General features: G+C 25.4%; 9 protein-coding genes across 9 annotated transcripts; 3 read left to right on the top strand and 6 right to left on the bottom strand.

Moving 5' to 3' along the window:
• Positions 1 to 1081: 1081 nt before the first annotated feature.
• cand_008360 (uncharacterized protein) lies at positions 1082 to 1558 on the bottom strand (the record flags this gene model as incomplete). The annotated part of the gene is made up of 1 exon (XM_067211076.1): positions 1082 to 1558. One exon carries the CDS (start codon positions 1556 to 1558, stop codon positions 1082 to 1084), a length of 477 nt encoding a protein of 158 aa, XP_067067936.1.
• A 1034-nt stretch (positions 1559 to 2592) lies between these two features.
• cand_008350 (uncharacterized protein) lies at positions 2593 to 3411 on the bottom strand (the record flags this gene model as incomplete). Its single annotated transcript, XM_067211075.1, has 1 exon — positions 2593 to 3411. One exon carries the CDS (start codon positions 3409 to 3411, stop codon positions 2593 to 2595), a length of 819 nt encoding a protein of 272 aa, XP_067067935.1.
• Positions 3412 to 3564: 153 nt separating this feature from the next.
• On the bottom strand, positions 3565 to 4944 carry cand_008340 (uncharacterized protein; the record flags this gene model as incomplete). Its single annotated transcript, XM_067211074.1, has 1 exon — positions 3565 to 4944. One exon carries the CDS (start codon positions 4942 to 4944, stop codon positions 3565 to 3567), a length of 1380 nt encoding a protein of 459 aa, XP_067067934.1.
• Positions 4945 to 5068: 124 nt separating this feature from the next.
• cand_008330 (uncharacterized protein) lies at positions 5069 to 6321 on the bottom strand (the record flags this gene model as incomplete). The annotated part of the gene is made up of 5 exons (XM_067211073.1): positions 5069 to 5113; positions 5203 to 5274; positions 5344 to 5457; positions 5513 to 6232; positions 6316 to 6321. 5 exons carry the CDS (start codon positions 6319 to 6321, stop codon positions 5069 to 5071), a joined length of 957 nt encoding a protein of 318 aa, XP_067067933.1.
• A 571-nt stretch (positions 6322 to 6892) lies between these two features.
• cand_008320 (carrier protein) lies at positions 6893 to 7927 on the bottom strand (the record flags this gene model as incomplete). The annotated part of the gene is made up of 1 exon (XM_067211072.1): positions 6893 to 7927. The coding sequence occupies one exon, from the start codon at positions 7925 to 7927 to the stop codon at positions 6893 to 6895; it is 1035 nt and encodes a 344-aa protein (XP_067067932.1).
• A 559-nt stretch (positions 7928 to 8486) lies between these two features.
• cand_008310 (proteasome subunit beta type 3) lies at positions 8487 to 9071 on the top strand (the record flags this gene model as incomplete). The annotated part of the gene is made up of 1 exon (XM_067211071.1): positions 8487 to 9071. The coding sequence occupies one exon, from the start codon at positions 8487 to 8489 to the stop codon at positions 9069 to 9071; it is 585 nt and encodes a 194-aa protein (XP_067067931.1).
• Positions 9072 to 9192: 121 nt separating this feature from the next.
• cand_008300 (uncharacterized protein) lies at positions 9193 to 10359 on the bottom strand (the record flags this gene model as incomplete). The annotated part of the gene is made up of 1 exon (XM_067211070.1): positions 9193 to 10359. One exon carries the CDS (start codon positions 10357 to 10359, stop codon positions 9193 to 9195), a length of 1167 nt encoding a protein of 388 aa, XP_067067930.1.
• A 611-nt stretch (positions 10360 to 10970) lies between these two features.
• cand_008290 (PQ loop repeat family protein) lies at positions 10971 to 11678 on the top strand (the record flags this gene model as incomplete). The annotated part of the gene is made up of 1 exon (XM_067211069.1): positions 10971 to 11678. The coding sequence occupies one exon, from the start codon at positions 10971 to 10973 to the stop codon at positions 11676 to 11678; it is 708 nt and encodes a 235-aa protein (XP_067067929.1).
• A 449-nt stretch (positions 11679 to 12127) lies between these two features.
• cand_008280 (uncharacterized protein) lies at positions 12128 to 14259 on the top strand (the record flags this gene model as incomplete). The annotated part of the gene is made up of 4 exons (XM_067211068.1): positions 12128 to 12419; positions 12498 to 12592; positions 12712 to 12826; positions 12893 to 14259. The coding sequence occupies 4 exons, from the start codon at positions 12128 to 12130 to the stop codon at positions 14257 to 14259; spliced, it is 1869 nt and encodes a 622-aa protein (XP_067067928.1).
• Positions 14260 to 14402: the final 143 nt, after the last annotated feature.

The raw sequence follows: 14402 nt of genomic DNA, 5'->3' as shown, positions 1-14402 counted from the left end.
AAGTCCTTTAATTTCCTTTATTTATCAAACTATTACCTTGGTTAGGAGTTCTATCATAAATCACTGTAGCTCTTATTATTTGAAGTGAATGCCGCCTACTTGTAGCGCTACATTCTAATTATCTATACCTCCCCACTAATGGGGAGATGACCCGCCATTATCTACAAAGAAACAACGTCAAATTAGAGTTGAAAATTACATGTAGTATTATGTGATCTGCTTCCTTTAATAAAATATTACTAAAACGTGAAGTATTTTATTTACTCCATATTTCCATAATAATTATATTTATGATTACACAAGGTACATAGAACTAGTCAAGTAATAGTACTGTAAATTACTTTACAACCACTATTAGGCAAAAGCATGTATACTGTGATCATTCAGAAGATTACGAGATATAATAAGTAATTAGAGTAACTCATTAACTAACCCAATATATTTAACCTCTATTTAGTAATGTAACTGATTATTTAATCCAAGTTATAATGTCTAAAAAACAGTAATATTTCTATTTGACTAAGAACCCCTTGTATCTGGCTCTTAAGATTTAGCGAAATTCTATTATTTATTAAAGTAGTAATTTGGATCTTATTGGATAATTCATCAACAAGATACTTTATTAAATATAATTACTACCATGCTAGTTTATAAAAACATATATATATTGTCAAAAGAACTGTATAATCTTCTTGAGAGTTATCTTTTTATTGTACCTGTTCAACATAAGCCACTTATATAGTAAAAAAAAAAAAATATAATCTATGTTTTTTTTATTCTAAAGATTAAGATAGAAATTTCTAATATATATAACTGTTCCTGATTATTAGAATATCTCTGTATGAGGAAAAGCTGAGAGACAAGATTTTACAAAGTCTTAGATTCCTTAGAAAATACTGCTATTATATTAAGAAGTACAGTATAATTACATGGAGAACATTGAATGTATCTTTTGATTAAACTTTCCTTAATTAAAAATAATATAGATAATATCTCATTTCTATGCAATATTATGAAATGTGCTATTATATATTAAAACTTTGAACAGTATTCACTAAATATTATAAGACCTCCTATATTATTAGCTTGAACTATTCGACATTTTGTCTATACAAAGAATTATTGGTCTTCTATGGGTATAATTATATATAATAAAGACCAAAATTAAGCCACTTATCCACTTTTTAGGATCATAATAATAATATTTATTAGTACCATTACTACCTGAGTATATTTCTATTTCATCATTATATTGAATATCTAAATTGCTTATTTTACTTTGGCTAAAGTATCCTGGAAATCCTATGACAGATGTTCCTCTTAATTTTTGTCTATACCAATCAGTTACTGGTAAATGTCTGCTAGGTTTCAACTTGTCCAAAATTCTTGAGTTATATTGTTCAAATAATTTATTTCTAGTTACACACAAGTTGTATATATAACCTTCATATCTATTGTTCCAGTATGTTATTAAATACTTTTTTATAAATAAAGGTGTTTTATCCCATGTTTTTTTCTTAATATTTGGGAAAAAAAATTCCAATTGTTCAATAACCATTAGTAGAAACGTATATTTTAGATAAGTTAAATATATGCAGTCAGTTTCTAAACATAAAACCTCTTAATTAACCAAGCCAAAGAATTTATCTGACTTTCTTTTTATAAGAAAGTATATATTTGCAGCAAATATCGAGTTCAAAGTTCAACTCAAGTATAATTGTGTAAATAATGATACCGCTTGATTGATGTAGCTAAAAAGTGCCTTTTCTAATATTCATATTGAAAATATGAGATTTTTTGTTTATATTCACATTAATTAGCTTTCCAACTACTTCCATTTATAAATTTAATAGATTTCCTCACATATTAGTCAATATTTACTTTATATTTTATTATATTTGGCAATTAATATAAAAAGAAAAAATTACAGAATATTATCAAAATATTGATTCTCAATAAATTTCTCACTGAAAAGAATTGAAATTTCAAGGTTATCTAAAAATTGATATATTGTAAATAAAAAATAATATATTCCATTAGTTAGAATGCATTATTTAGTAAATTTATTGCTGAGTTATAAAATTTGAAGTAGTTCAACAATGTATTCATCAATATTAAATCTGAAATTCAAATAATATATCTCGTAGAATAGGGTATCTTTTAAGATAAAGTAAATAAACCATTTACATATAATTACATAAACTCCATACTTTTAGGTATTACTGAAAATGACTAATATTTTTAAGATATATTGTGAAATTCTAATCCAAATTATTCAATTAATGTGTTCTGCAAAATCATACTTATTGAAGTATAAGTTGAAATTTACTTTTACTCCATTCAACAAGACAACTATATTTGAAATTACTTCAATTTATTATTCCAAATTTACACTTTTAATAATATCATTCCATATTACTTTAGCTTATCTCATTATTTACAAGTGCTATTTCTCACTTGATATAACTAAAGTAGTATTAATATTTTATAAACTGTAATTTTTTATCAAGTATACTATTAAGTATAAAAAATTTATATTTACCAAACAAATTATAGTCCAAAGTTTTTTTTTAGTAATTCATTTGGAATTACCTAAGATTTAACCACATTTGTAACAACTGTTTCTATAGATTCAATAACATCATTAAGAATTTGATTTGCTGTTCTATTCTTGCTAGTTCCGTTTACTTCTTCATCTTCTTTCTCAAGATCATCAATTCCAGTAGAATTCCCAACAAATCTATCAATAACATTACTCAGAGCACTGCTCATTCTATTCAAAAATTTATTCTGATTCAAATCTAACTGAATTAAATTTCTAGGTTGTATATTTTGAGAAGCTTCTAAATTAAGGTTATTATAAGAGCTACTTTGTACAAAAGGTGATCCATAAGCAACAGTTCCATTATCAGGTAAATTATAACCTGGAATAAAAAAGTTGCCAGCATCAACATAGTTTTGGTTTTCTGGTAGATTATCAACAACTATCCCATTATTATACCAACTTGTGATTTCATTCTCACTATTTTGAGTATTTACTGGATTAGTAACTAATCCATCATTATTAGGATCTTTAACAGCTGATAAATACCTTAGATATACTGGTGGTGGTGGAATATCTGCTACTTTTGAAAAAGGGTATAGATATGGATATGCGTGTGGGTATGGGTATGGGTATGGGTATGGGTATGGGTATGGGTATGGGTAATGATATTCATATGAATAAGGATAATAGACTGGTCTTTCAATATATACTGGTTGCTGTACTATTACTGGATCTTGAGAAGTTGAAACAACACGTGTATGTCCATGACCGAGAGATCTTGGAGGTGGATTATTGAATTCTTCAGCGCACCAAACATTCCCAATTAAAAGTAATGAAAAAAGAGTATTAAAAATGTTAATGTTCATTATGAACCTAAATTTAATCAATAAAAATAATTTAAGATAAAAAAAAAATAAATGAAAATGATTTACCTCTTGCATAATAGTTCTCAAGTCATGCAATACATTATGTGTGGGGGGTAACTCCATTTTCATGCAACACCGGAAATATTACATGTATCACCCGCCTAATGCAGATTGGTGCCATCTTCTTTCAGATATGTCAAATCTCTTTACAGCTTTATTCATCCTCTCAGTATTGAAATCACTTTTATCATCTATCTTATATTCCACAAAACTATCTAAATCTGTGAAGTGTTGAGAATTTAATAAAGAAAATAAGCTGTCCATATCTTCTAATTTTTGATTTACTGCATCTTCAAGATGTTTTGGTAAAGTATCTCCAACTTTTCTACCTAAATTCTCAAATGAAAAATTCTCACCTGCTAAACTTATATATTTAGTAACATCTAATATTATTATAAGAGAATTTTTAAAGAAAGGAATAATACTACTTTTTATTTTACGTAAATCATTAGATGTCGATTTAATAGAGTTAGACAAATCATACCAAAAATCTACTTCCTCACCTTCATCATTAAATAACAAAACTAACTTTTTGTTATTATAATTGAAATTGTAATCTAGGATGTAATCAAGTATATATTGACTAAAACGTACAATGTTTATCTTATTTATACCTGATGCATTTAAGGTAGTTGACCAATTCATACCAACTTCATGGGATGCTAATATCTCATATTTATTTTGTTCAATATGGAAATTTATGCTGATTTTAGTCGTATTTAGTACTTGTATATTTGTTTGAGTATCATCTTTAGAATCCTTTTCATGTGGAAATGAGTATATATAAGATGTTAAATCTACAATTATCCCTTCTTCATAGCAGTCATAAAGCCAATTCACATTTAGTATTAGATATCCAGACTCTTTATATGCCATTAATCTACTCATTATATCTTCATTTAATATCTTTTTATCACACAATATAACTAAATTTAATTTAATATTTGAATTATTCCAAGAAAAATTATTACATGTATCTATATAGGTATTTGTAATACAAGCACCCATTTGTGTATAAGTAAATGCAGTTAAAATACTGATATCATTCATTCCTCTTATTTTTTCTGGTGTAGATTCATCATTTAACTGGCTATTCTTCGCAATAGAATAACTTATAAACTCTATTTGAATTCCATTTAATAGATTTAAGTGAAAATTTCCATTTGGTCTGAAAAAAGGATGCCATAGTGATGAGTAATTCCATTTATCCTTTACACAAAGCCAAAGCCAAAATGGAGTCCTTAATTTCTGATAATTGATCTCTGGAACTCTTCTTCTATAACCCAAATCATAGTTACAAATTGCATAATCAATATCTTTATCTTCTGTTGTATATATATCTTTAGATTCTATAACTTTCCCACCATTAGGTATTACATATACTTTATGCAAAATTTCTAATTCTTTCTTGTCTTCAAAACCAAAAAAAATAAACCTCTTATCTAACCAAATAATTGAATACCTATTATTCATTTATATTCACATACAAGCTCTGATCTACTAATACTATATTCTTTCCTAATTTTATGTTGTAAAAATTCACTTCGATAAATTAATGAATACTTGAAGCGCGTAATTTATGTCAATTTAGCTACTCTTATGGATCTAGTTCAATACCTATCTCTTCCAACAAATCAGAAGTCTGAAAAAAAAAATCAATATATTTTTATATAAATTAGATCATTATATTAAATAGGCATACAAAAAAAAATCAATTTCAATAATTTTTACCTTTTGATCCATTGACTCACAAAGTATGTCAATAGCTTGTTTACATGCATTTTTATACTTTTTCCAACGTGCCTAAAATTGTATAAAAATCCAGTTTAAATATATTTTAATAATTATCTTTATTTTTACTAATTAAATTACCTGTAATGATTGATATTCACTCTTTAATTTTTGCAATTCATCAATAGAAATCTTTTGTGCATCATCTCCAATCAATTTTTCTTTACTTCCAATCTCATTTAATAATTCAGAATTCTGAAATAAAAAAAATTATATAATTTATACTATATAACTAATATAAGTATATTACCTTTAATTCCATTTGATTTATTTTGTCATCCAGTACATCTAAAGGAATTGGTGCACTTAAATTTCTAGTCTCTTGCTTTAAACTTTTTAGCCTAATTTCTAATTGTCTGTTAATATCCTCTAAATTGGAAATTTCTTTATCTAACTCTGCCATCTCCTCCTTATTTAGCTCTTGGCATTCACTTTGATCTACTAAATAAACTTTTTGTTTACCATATTCTTTGCATATAAATTTACCCTCTCCTGCAAGTCTTTCCATTTCTTCAGTAACTTGTTTCTTACTATATATATTATGAAGATTATCTACAACATTTTGAATAGAATATGGACGATTCTGTATTTTCATATAATCATATATAGCATTTTGTATATCCGTACTGGTAATGCTTGTATTAGCTACATTTCTTTTTGATAGATTTCTAGGGGCTGTAGGTTTTCTTTCTACCGCTCTTTTACCACTTTTTATTTTGGATGGTTGAATATCTGAAAGATTATCTTGATCAAAATCATCAATATCTCTTTCAGTTAAAATATCCTCAAAATCTTCATATTCTGAATTATCACTGTAATTATTATCTATAGTATATTTGATTTTTTTCCTAGTATTCCTAACTGGTCTAACATTCTTTTTAACTGTTATTTCTTCTTCTGAAAAAGTTTCAGATTCATCTTCATCTATTGAAAAATTATCTTCACTTCTTTTTCCCATATTTATACCCTTCTAAAACTTATTTATCAACTTAAATTAAATAAATTAAAAATTGTAATAATTATATTTTAACAAAATAAATAATGCATGCATACATGCATGTAATATGTGGTACCAAAGTTACCGCTCTATTACAAAAGAACATAGATTACATCTATTGTTCCTTGTTAGTTATTTTTAAAAATTGATAATACCAACCTTTCTTAATACTTAAAATTTAAATAAATTTGTGGTTCACTAATCTTATACTTATAAATATTAAGATATAATAAAAGTTTCTCATTACTTTAAATATAAGGAGATACTTTAACTTAATTTGGCTTAAAAATTTAAGAATATAATTATAATTGAAATATTTAAATTTAAAATAGATTTATATTATTCTAGTAATATTATTATTAAAAAAAAGGAAACTTTATTCTAATAGTAATTATTGGATATAATATTAAGCAGAAAATAAGGATCAACTACTTAAAATATTTCAATAAAATATAGTAAAATAATTCTCTAAATTTATATTATTAAATATTGTAGACACAATCTTTTAAATTTTAGAATCTGACATAAATTAAAATCATAAAGGATTTATTTAAAAATACCTAAGTAAATATTGAAATAATAAATCTCCAAATTATTTAAATATTTATGAAATTACTCCTTAATAATAATGAATTAAAAAGTGTTCTTTTTTATATTATTATTACTTCCAGTTGTTTCAAGACCCATCATAGTCTTGAAAGAATCATAAATCCACCATTGAAGACCAGTTAGAGTACCAATCATAAATATCCTTGTACCAAGACCCTTTGTAAACAAATTTTTAAGACCCATTTCTTTTGCAATCATAGTTATACTCTTATTATTTTGATTAACTTGACTTAATTGTGATACAATAGAATCAGCAGGATGTGATACAGCTGCACATATAATCCCAGAAAGGTATCCTGATAAAAATGTAACACCTAATTGAGATTGCTTACTATATGAATCTTTTGGTTTCGTTAAAATATTATTATAAAAATATTCAACGATACTTTCAAAAAGATAAAATTTTGCCATTGTATAAGGTATTTGTCTAGACCATAAAGGTACAAGACTTCCATAAGGAAATTTTGTATTTAATCTATATTTCCACATATTTTTAGTTGATGAATATAGTGAAGTTGGCCAATTATCTTTTGGTGAAGTCTGTACTTTAACCTTAACCATTTCCATTGGACAAAGTGCAATGTCAGCAAAAAATTCAGCACTTGCAGATGCACTAAGCCACAAAAGACCTCTATATTTAGAACTTATTCTATCACCAACAATATTTGAATAATAATCTTTAAAATATTCATATAAACCAAATTTTAATGCACCTTGTGTAGAATAACCGATTAATGTTGGAAACCAACCTAATTTTAAAGCTTGAAAACCTTCTGTTCTAATAATCAGTGATAAACTTGATAATAAACCACGATACTTATCAGGATATACTTGGATTCTACATTTTGCAATATCAATAGGTACTATAGCTGTATGAGTAGTTCCACAACTTATAATACCTCCTAACGCACATTTGAAATAATAATTCATATCTTTTTTTGCTTTTTTAGAAGTATCATCAATATTTATCCAATTTTCTAAAGAATTTGTATTTGATATAATAGGGGACAATATCCCACGTGTTGCATTGTATGCATCTTCACTATTCTTAGATTCCATTAATAATCTAATATTTGTAATTTATTTCCATTAGAGTTCTATTCTTAATTATATATACTAAATTAATAAATCTTCTTTATAGATTCTAACTAAATAATAATTTATTTATATATTTGAATAACTTACTTTCTCTCTTTAACACCAGATAGATTAGCTAATATTTAAGAATAATATATAAGGTAATAACTATCTAACGTAATAATATACCGCTAAATGTCTCTGATTTTCTGTGGGGTACAATTACCTATTAGAATAAAAATTACTTTAAAATTTATTGAAATTATACCAGATTTAACTGTATAAATACTAAAATTGGGGACTTGTACTTATTTTTAATAAATTTGTTTAATATTTTGTATATCTAGGAATTCTTTAAAGTTTCAATATTTCATAATGGTAAGTTTATTTTAGAAATTCGAAACTAAGTCCATTATAACTTCATAATTTTCTCTTTGGGATTTATTTTTTGTTTATTATTAACTTGGATATTTTATAAATTAATTATTCCCTTTCTTTTTTTTTTCTTTAGTCATATTCAACTTTCAATGGAGGTACCGTAATGGCCATGAAAGGTAAAGATTGTATTGCTATTGCGACAGATATGAGAATGGGATTTAATCAATTTTCAACAATATCCACATCTTTCAGTAAAGTAATGAATCCAAGTTCAAAAACTCTCATTGGATTTTCTGGTCTTGCAACTGATATTCATACCGTCTCAAGTACTATAAAATTTCATACAAATCTCTATAAATTACGTGAAGAAAGAGAAATAGATGCCAAAGCTTTAAGCCATATGACAGCATCTCTTCTATATAGTAAACGTTTTAGTCCATATTTAGTTGAGCCTATTGTTGCAGGTCTTGATAAAAATAATGAACCTTATTTAGCTGGTTATGATCTTATTGGATGTTTATCAAAATGTAGTGATTTTGCTATATCTGGCACGGCTGATAAACAATTATTTGGTATATGCGAATCTTTTTATAAACCAGATATGGATGCTGATCAACTTATGGAAACAATATCTCAATGTATGTTGGCAGGCCTTGATAGAGATGCTCTTTCTGGTTGGGGTTGTACTATTTATTTATTAACCCCAACACAACTTATTACAAAAAAACTTAAGAGTAGAATGGATTAATAATAAAATTTTAAATATTAAGATCTATTAATTTAATATTAATACATTTATCCATATAAAAAATAGTAATAATAATAATAAAATAAAGTCTTTTTTGAAAATTTAATACAATTCTTCCACTTTATTTGGGAAGTATTTTATTAGTTTCTTCTTTACTGTCTTCAGACTTATCTTTACTTGGTATTGGAAGATTATATATTTTATATATTTCTTTTGAATCTATTACTCCTGCAGCTACTAGAGTTCCAATAGTACCTACTCCACAAGTTAGCATTATTCTCCAATAAAACATATATAGAAAAGAATACTGACCAAAATTCCCAAGTATAACTTTTGTTACAATATCTACTATAATTATGAGTGTAGTAGTTATTAATAAAAGTCCAAGTTTCCACCCTCCTTGATAAGGTTGTAGAGCCTCCCTACTTGGCCAATAAACAAGCATAATTCCATAAAAAGCTGTCATAAGAGATATAATTAATGGGATATTAAATGAATTGGAATATGTGGGTAATAAAGATTTTAGTAAAGTAATTACAATATTTACTGGCATATACTGTAAAGTTAGGATAAAACTAATAATAAGAATATTTGGTTTAAAATAGTTCTCATTACCTGTACTTATCATAAATGGTGGAACTTTCCATATATTATATGGCCCTGTTCGTCTGAGAGCACTAACTATTTGTTCGGAACCCCCAAAATATTCAATAAATAATTCCCATAGCCATATAAAAGAAATAGATTCATATATAGATTGAATTAGAGAATATGATCCATATCCTAATGGTGCAATACATGCCAAAAATTGCATAGAAACAACAATTGGAAATAATAGAAAGATATATAAATATAAACTAACTATACGTACTGGGAAAACTGTATTTGTTATTTCACGTACTTGTTTCCCTGCTCGCCTTAATTTTCGATATTTCCTAATAGTAAAACCAATCACAATTACTAAGCATATTATTGTCATAATAATTGCTACTTTAACTTCATGTGGACTTGATCTAGAAAATATCTGTTTTGTAGTTGGGAAGTGAATCTCATTTATATCTGAGATATTTGCCTGTGATTCAGGATGACTAATTATATCTGATTTTGTAGTGACAGAAACTTGATTTGTTGATATTAGAGGTACTTTTTGAGAATTTCCAAGTCCTGCATTTACTGGAGGTAACTGTACAACAGAGGTTGTTGGAGGAGTATCTGAATGTGAAGTTTGTGATATTGCAACGACTGGTATAGCTGGAGTTGGAACTGGATTTTGTACAGAATTAGACATTTCTTATATTTTCGTTATTTTCTATCTTAAATTTAATCTGAATCTGTATTATTATTACTTCTAAAATAATAATAAATAATTATTTTTTATTATTTCATATTTTCAATAATAGGTATTTTATAGTAAAATTATTATCCTAGTATTTAGGATTCTTGCCTATATATATTTACACTGAAAAAAACTATTTTCTACAATATATGCACCCCTTGTGTGCAAAGTACTTTTGTCACCCAGATAATATTATGATTTAAATATCTATATCTATTAATACAATACAAAAAAAGACAATATAATGTAATTTGTGGATTATATATTATATATTTTATAATAATAATATTAATTTAATACAATTCAAGCTCTTTTTATCTTTAATCCTTTTCAAAAATAAAGAAATAAAAAAAACTAATACCCATATTAGGTACCAAGTGTCTATTTACACACTGTAGCGCCCTATAAATATTTTATTTGGAAATATTTACTAGCTTAATAATGATATTTCAACCGGTTTAAACCTTTCTTTTTGGTTGCATTTAACCTAAATAATATATATAAATATATCTGACGAAAAAGCGAAATTATATTGAAAGTTTAATTAATTAGCTTAAAGTGATATGTACTTATTTATATCAAATTATCTTAATTATACTATTATTATCGGATCCAGTATTGTTAAAATACCTCAAATAATTCAAATTATAAAATCAAGGAGTATATCAGGTATTAGTACATTTGGTATATATATTGCTACTATATCTTGTATTATATATTCCTATTATAACTGGATTTTTCAGATCCCTTATCTATTGTGGATAGATAATTGTTTTGTTGGGATTCAAAATATTATTATTCTCATTCTATGCATCTTACTTTCTGAAAAAGATACAAAAAAGATAAATAAACATTTATATATAGTAAATACCTTTTATATTGTATCATTATCTATACTTATTATACTTTTGTATAATAATATGATCTCATTAACTATCTTAAAATATTTGTCTTTAACACCAATTATATTTATAATACTCTCAATGATCCCACAAATATTAAAGTGCTTTTATGAAGGTAATACAGGAGAATTATCATTTATATCCTTTTTATTACTATGTGGTGGGGCATGGTCAAGATTTCTTACAGTATTAATTAGTAATTCAAAAGGTAATAAAATATTACTCTTAACAACTATAACTTCTGCATTACTTAATACAATTCTACTATACCAAATAATATATTATCAATATATTTTAGGTAGAACAAATATTAGATATAAACTAAATGGGGAGTATTCAACTAGAAGAAATAATAAGAAGTCAGAATAATTGTTCTTTGTAATATTGTAGAGATTTAGAGTTATATAATTAATACCTAATTAGTTATAATAAATTTGTCTTTGATAAGATCGAGTGAAATGCGCATAGATAACTAGAAATGCACATTGACCTGAAATTATATATAAAAAAAAAAAAAAGGCGTTATGTCTTTTTGACAAATATTTTTTAAATAAAGTAACTTTTGAAGTATAAAATTATACTTAACAATATATAAACCTTATATTATATTTAATACTGTACTGTAGTATATTATATATTATTTATTTTATTTTATTAATGTTGGGTGTAAATCTACAAATTATATATTGCGTTACTAATAAAGTTAGACATCTCATGTCACATGTCTCCTTTATTTAAGGTTACATGTACTGATATTATAGATGTTTAATCAATAATAAACAATACACAAAATATTTAGATATTAAGTTAATGCTAAAATGGGTTCCTCTAGTAGTATACCTAAAGAATCCACAACTTCTTATTGCAACTTATATAAAAATGAAACTGATGCTATTGAGGGAAATTATTGTGAGGCAATGAATTTAAATTTAGGACCATATTATCCTCCTAAATATACATATTTTACTAATGGTCTAGCAATTTCAGCTATTGGAAATGTAACAATGCCTGTTACAGTATCCTATTATCTATCAGATGATCATGGTAATGAAGCTATTATAATATGTCAAAATAATGGCCAGGATGTATATATTGTTTGCTCGCAAATGGGTTAGTTACTTTAAAATATAAATGGATTTAACTCTTATATAAGTGATTTTCAAATTTATTTTATTTATTATTCCTTAGTTTCTGGATTTACATCTCTAAATAATAATAATTCTGAAATTGGGGGATGTTCGGTAACATTTGGGATTTACAATGAGGAATTTATACTAACTTCAGTAAGTTTAGTTAATAAAAAGTGATTTAACAAAATATATATTTGTAATTTTAAACATCTACATATTTAATACTTAAATTTAATATAATTTAATTTATTTTATTTTATTATCTTTAATAGGGTTCAAATTCTTCAGTAGCACTTATATCAACAAAATGTGCTTATAAATATAATTCAGTTGAAACAACTCTTTCAGAAAATATACTATGGAGTATTAAAACTAATTTTACACCGAGTAAGTTATATATAAAATTTATATTAGATATATAACAGATATTCATATTTTTGTTAATGAATTTAGTTATAACATCTTCTATAAATAGTAATAATCCAAGTTCAGACTCTCATAACCCTCTAAAAAAAGTACTAGATCTGGGAAATTACCCAAATTCAACTAATATTTATCCTAAAATTAAAGATAGAAATAATAAAAATGGAAGTGATGATAATAATCATAAAAAGATTTTAAATAATACATCAAATTCAGCAATATTTAACTTACCTTCCGAAAAAACATGCAATAGGGCTTCCATTTCATTTGTAATCCCAAAAGAAGCGTTATTAAATAATAATGAAACAACTCTTTTAATTAAAGATAATTCAAATACACCATTAGCAAGTGTTAAATTTAATAGTTGTTGTGCTAAACTAACCAACTACCATGAAGATCAATTTGATACGTCGGTATATCCTAAAGAATGGTATCTATGGGATATTTTCAATATGACTTTTGCTTGGACCTTAACTATGTATTATTTAATTTCTTCTTCAAATTTACAACCTTTAGCATCAGTTCTTAGAGTGAATTCTACCAAATGCCCATCATCAATTAGACTATTAGATAGTAGTAATGTTAACCTTCACACTCATTGGCATTACAGTCCACATTTTACTGGAATAATTCCATATGAATGTTCCCTAATAAATTTCGGTGAAAGTTGTAAAAGCCCTATATTGAATATAAATCTAGTTGATCAACAACTAGATAAACAATTTTTACGTTTCGGATTTATTGCTCCACCTATGGATATTCTACCTATTTCTATGTCACTTTTTTCTTCTGGAACTCCTTTTGTAACTATTAATTTTAATAGAGATCATATTTTAATTCAGACAACTATAGGAAATGAGTTGTTTAAAATGCCAAATTCTATTAAGGAAGGTAACTGGGTTATTGGAGATTTATATTTTGTACAACCTCCTATAAAGTATGCAATAAACAATTCTATTAACCTTAAAAGTTGTACTAACAATACATCAAAAGACTGTTTTTTAACAAAAAGTAATAATTGGATATATTCAAAGAGACAGACAAATTTACTTACTTATGCTTTTTATCAATATAAGACATTAAAATTTACAAAAAGAACACATAAAGAGGTTAAAGCTATGTATTCTAAAGTAAATCATTCATACTTATATATTTCATTGAATAATAACATGATTGTGAATACTCTAATAGCTAGTGAAAATGTAGATCATATTATTATTTATGGAGATAACAATGAATATAATTTAGCTTACTGGAAAATTAACTTGGGAATGTCACCTAGTCTTAATCCTCCTGATTTAAATTTGCAAGATCTTGAGAATCAAATTATGAATTATAATTCAATAGATCTAAAATATTATGAACCATTTGATACAAGTAAAGATAATCCTTTGTGATTCACAGTATAAACCTAACAATTTCTTAAAAAAAACTTAGGGTTTATTATAAAGAAAGTTACCTATTTACTATTACAATATATCTTATTATATTAATATATAAGAATATTATAGTTTATATTACATTTCACTAAAGAGATCTA

The sequence above is a fragment of the Cryptosporidium andersoni genome, assembly GCF_001865355.1.
Source record: "Cryptosporidium andersoni isolate 30847 chromosome Unknown contig_50, whole genome shotgun sequence".
NCBI classification, from domain to species: domain Eukaryota; phylum Apicomplexa; class Conoidasida; order Eucoccidiorida; family Cryptosporidiidae; genus Cryptosporidium; species Cryptosporidium andersoni.
Note: the sequence above shows the minus strand (reverse complement) of the source record. Positions and strands in the feature narration are given on the sequence as shown.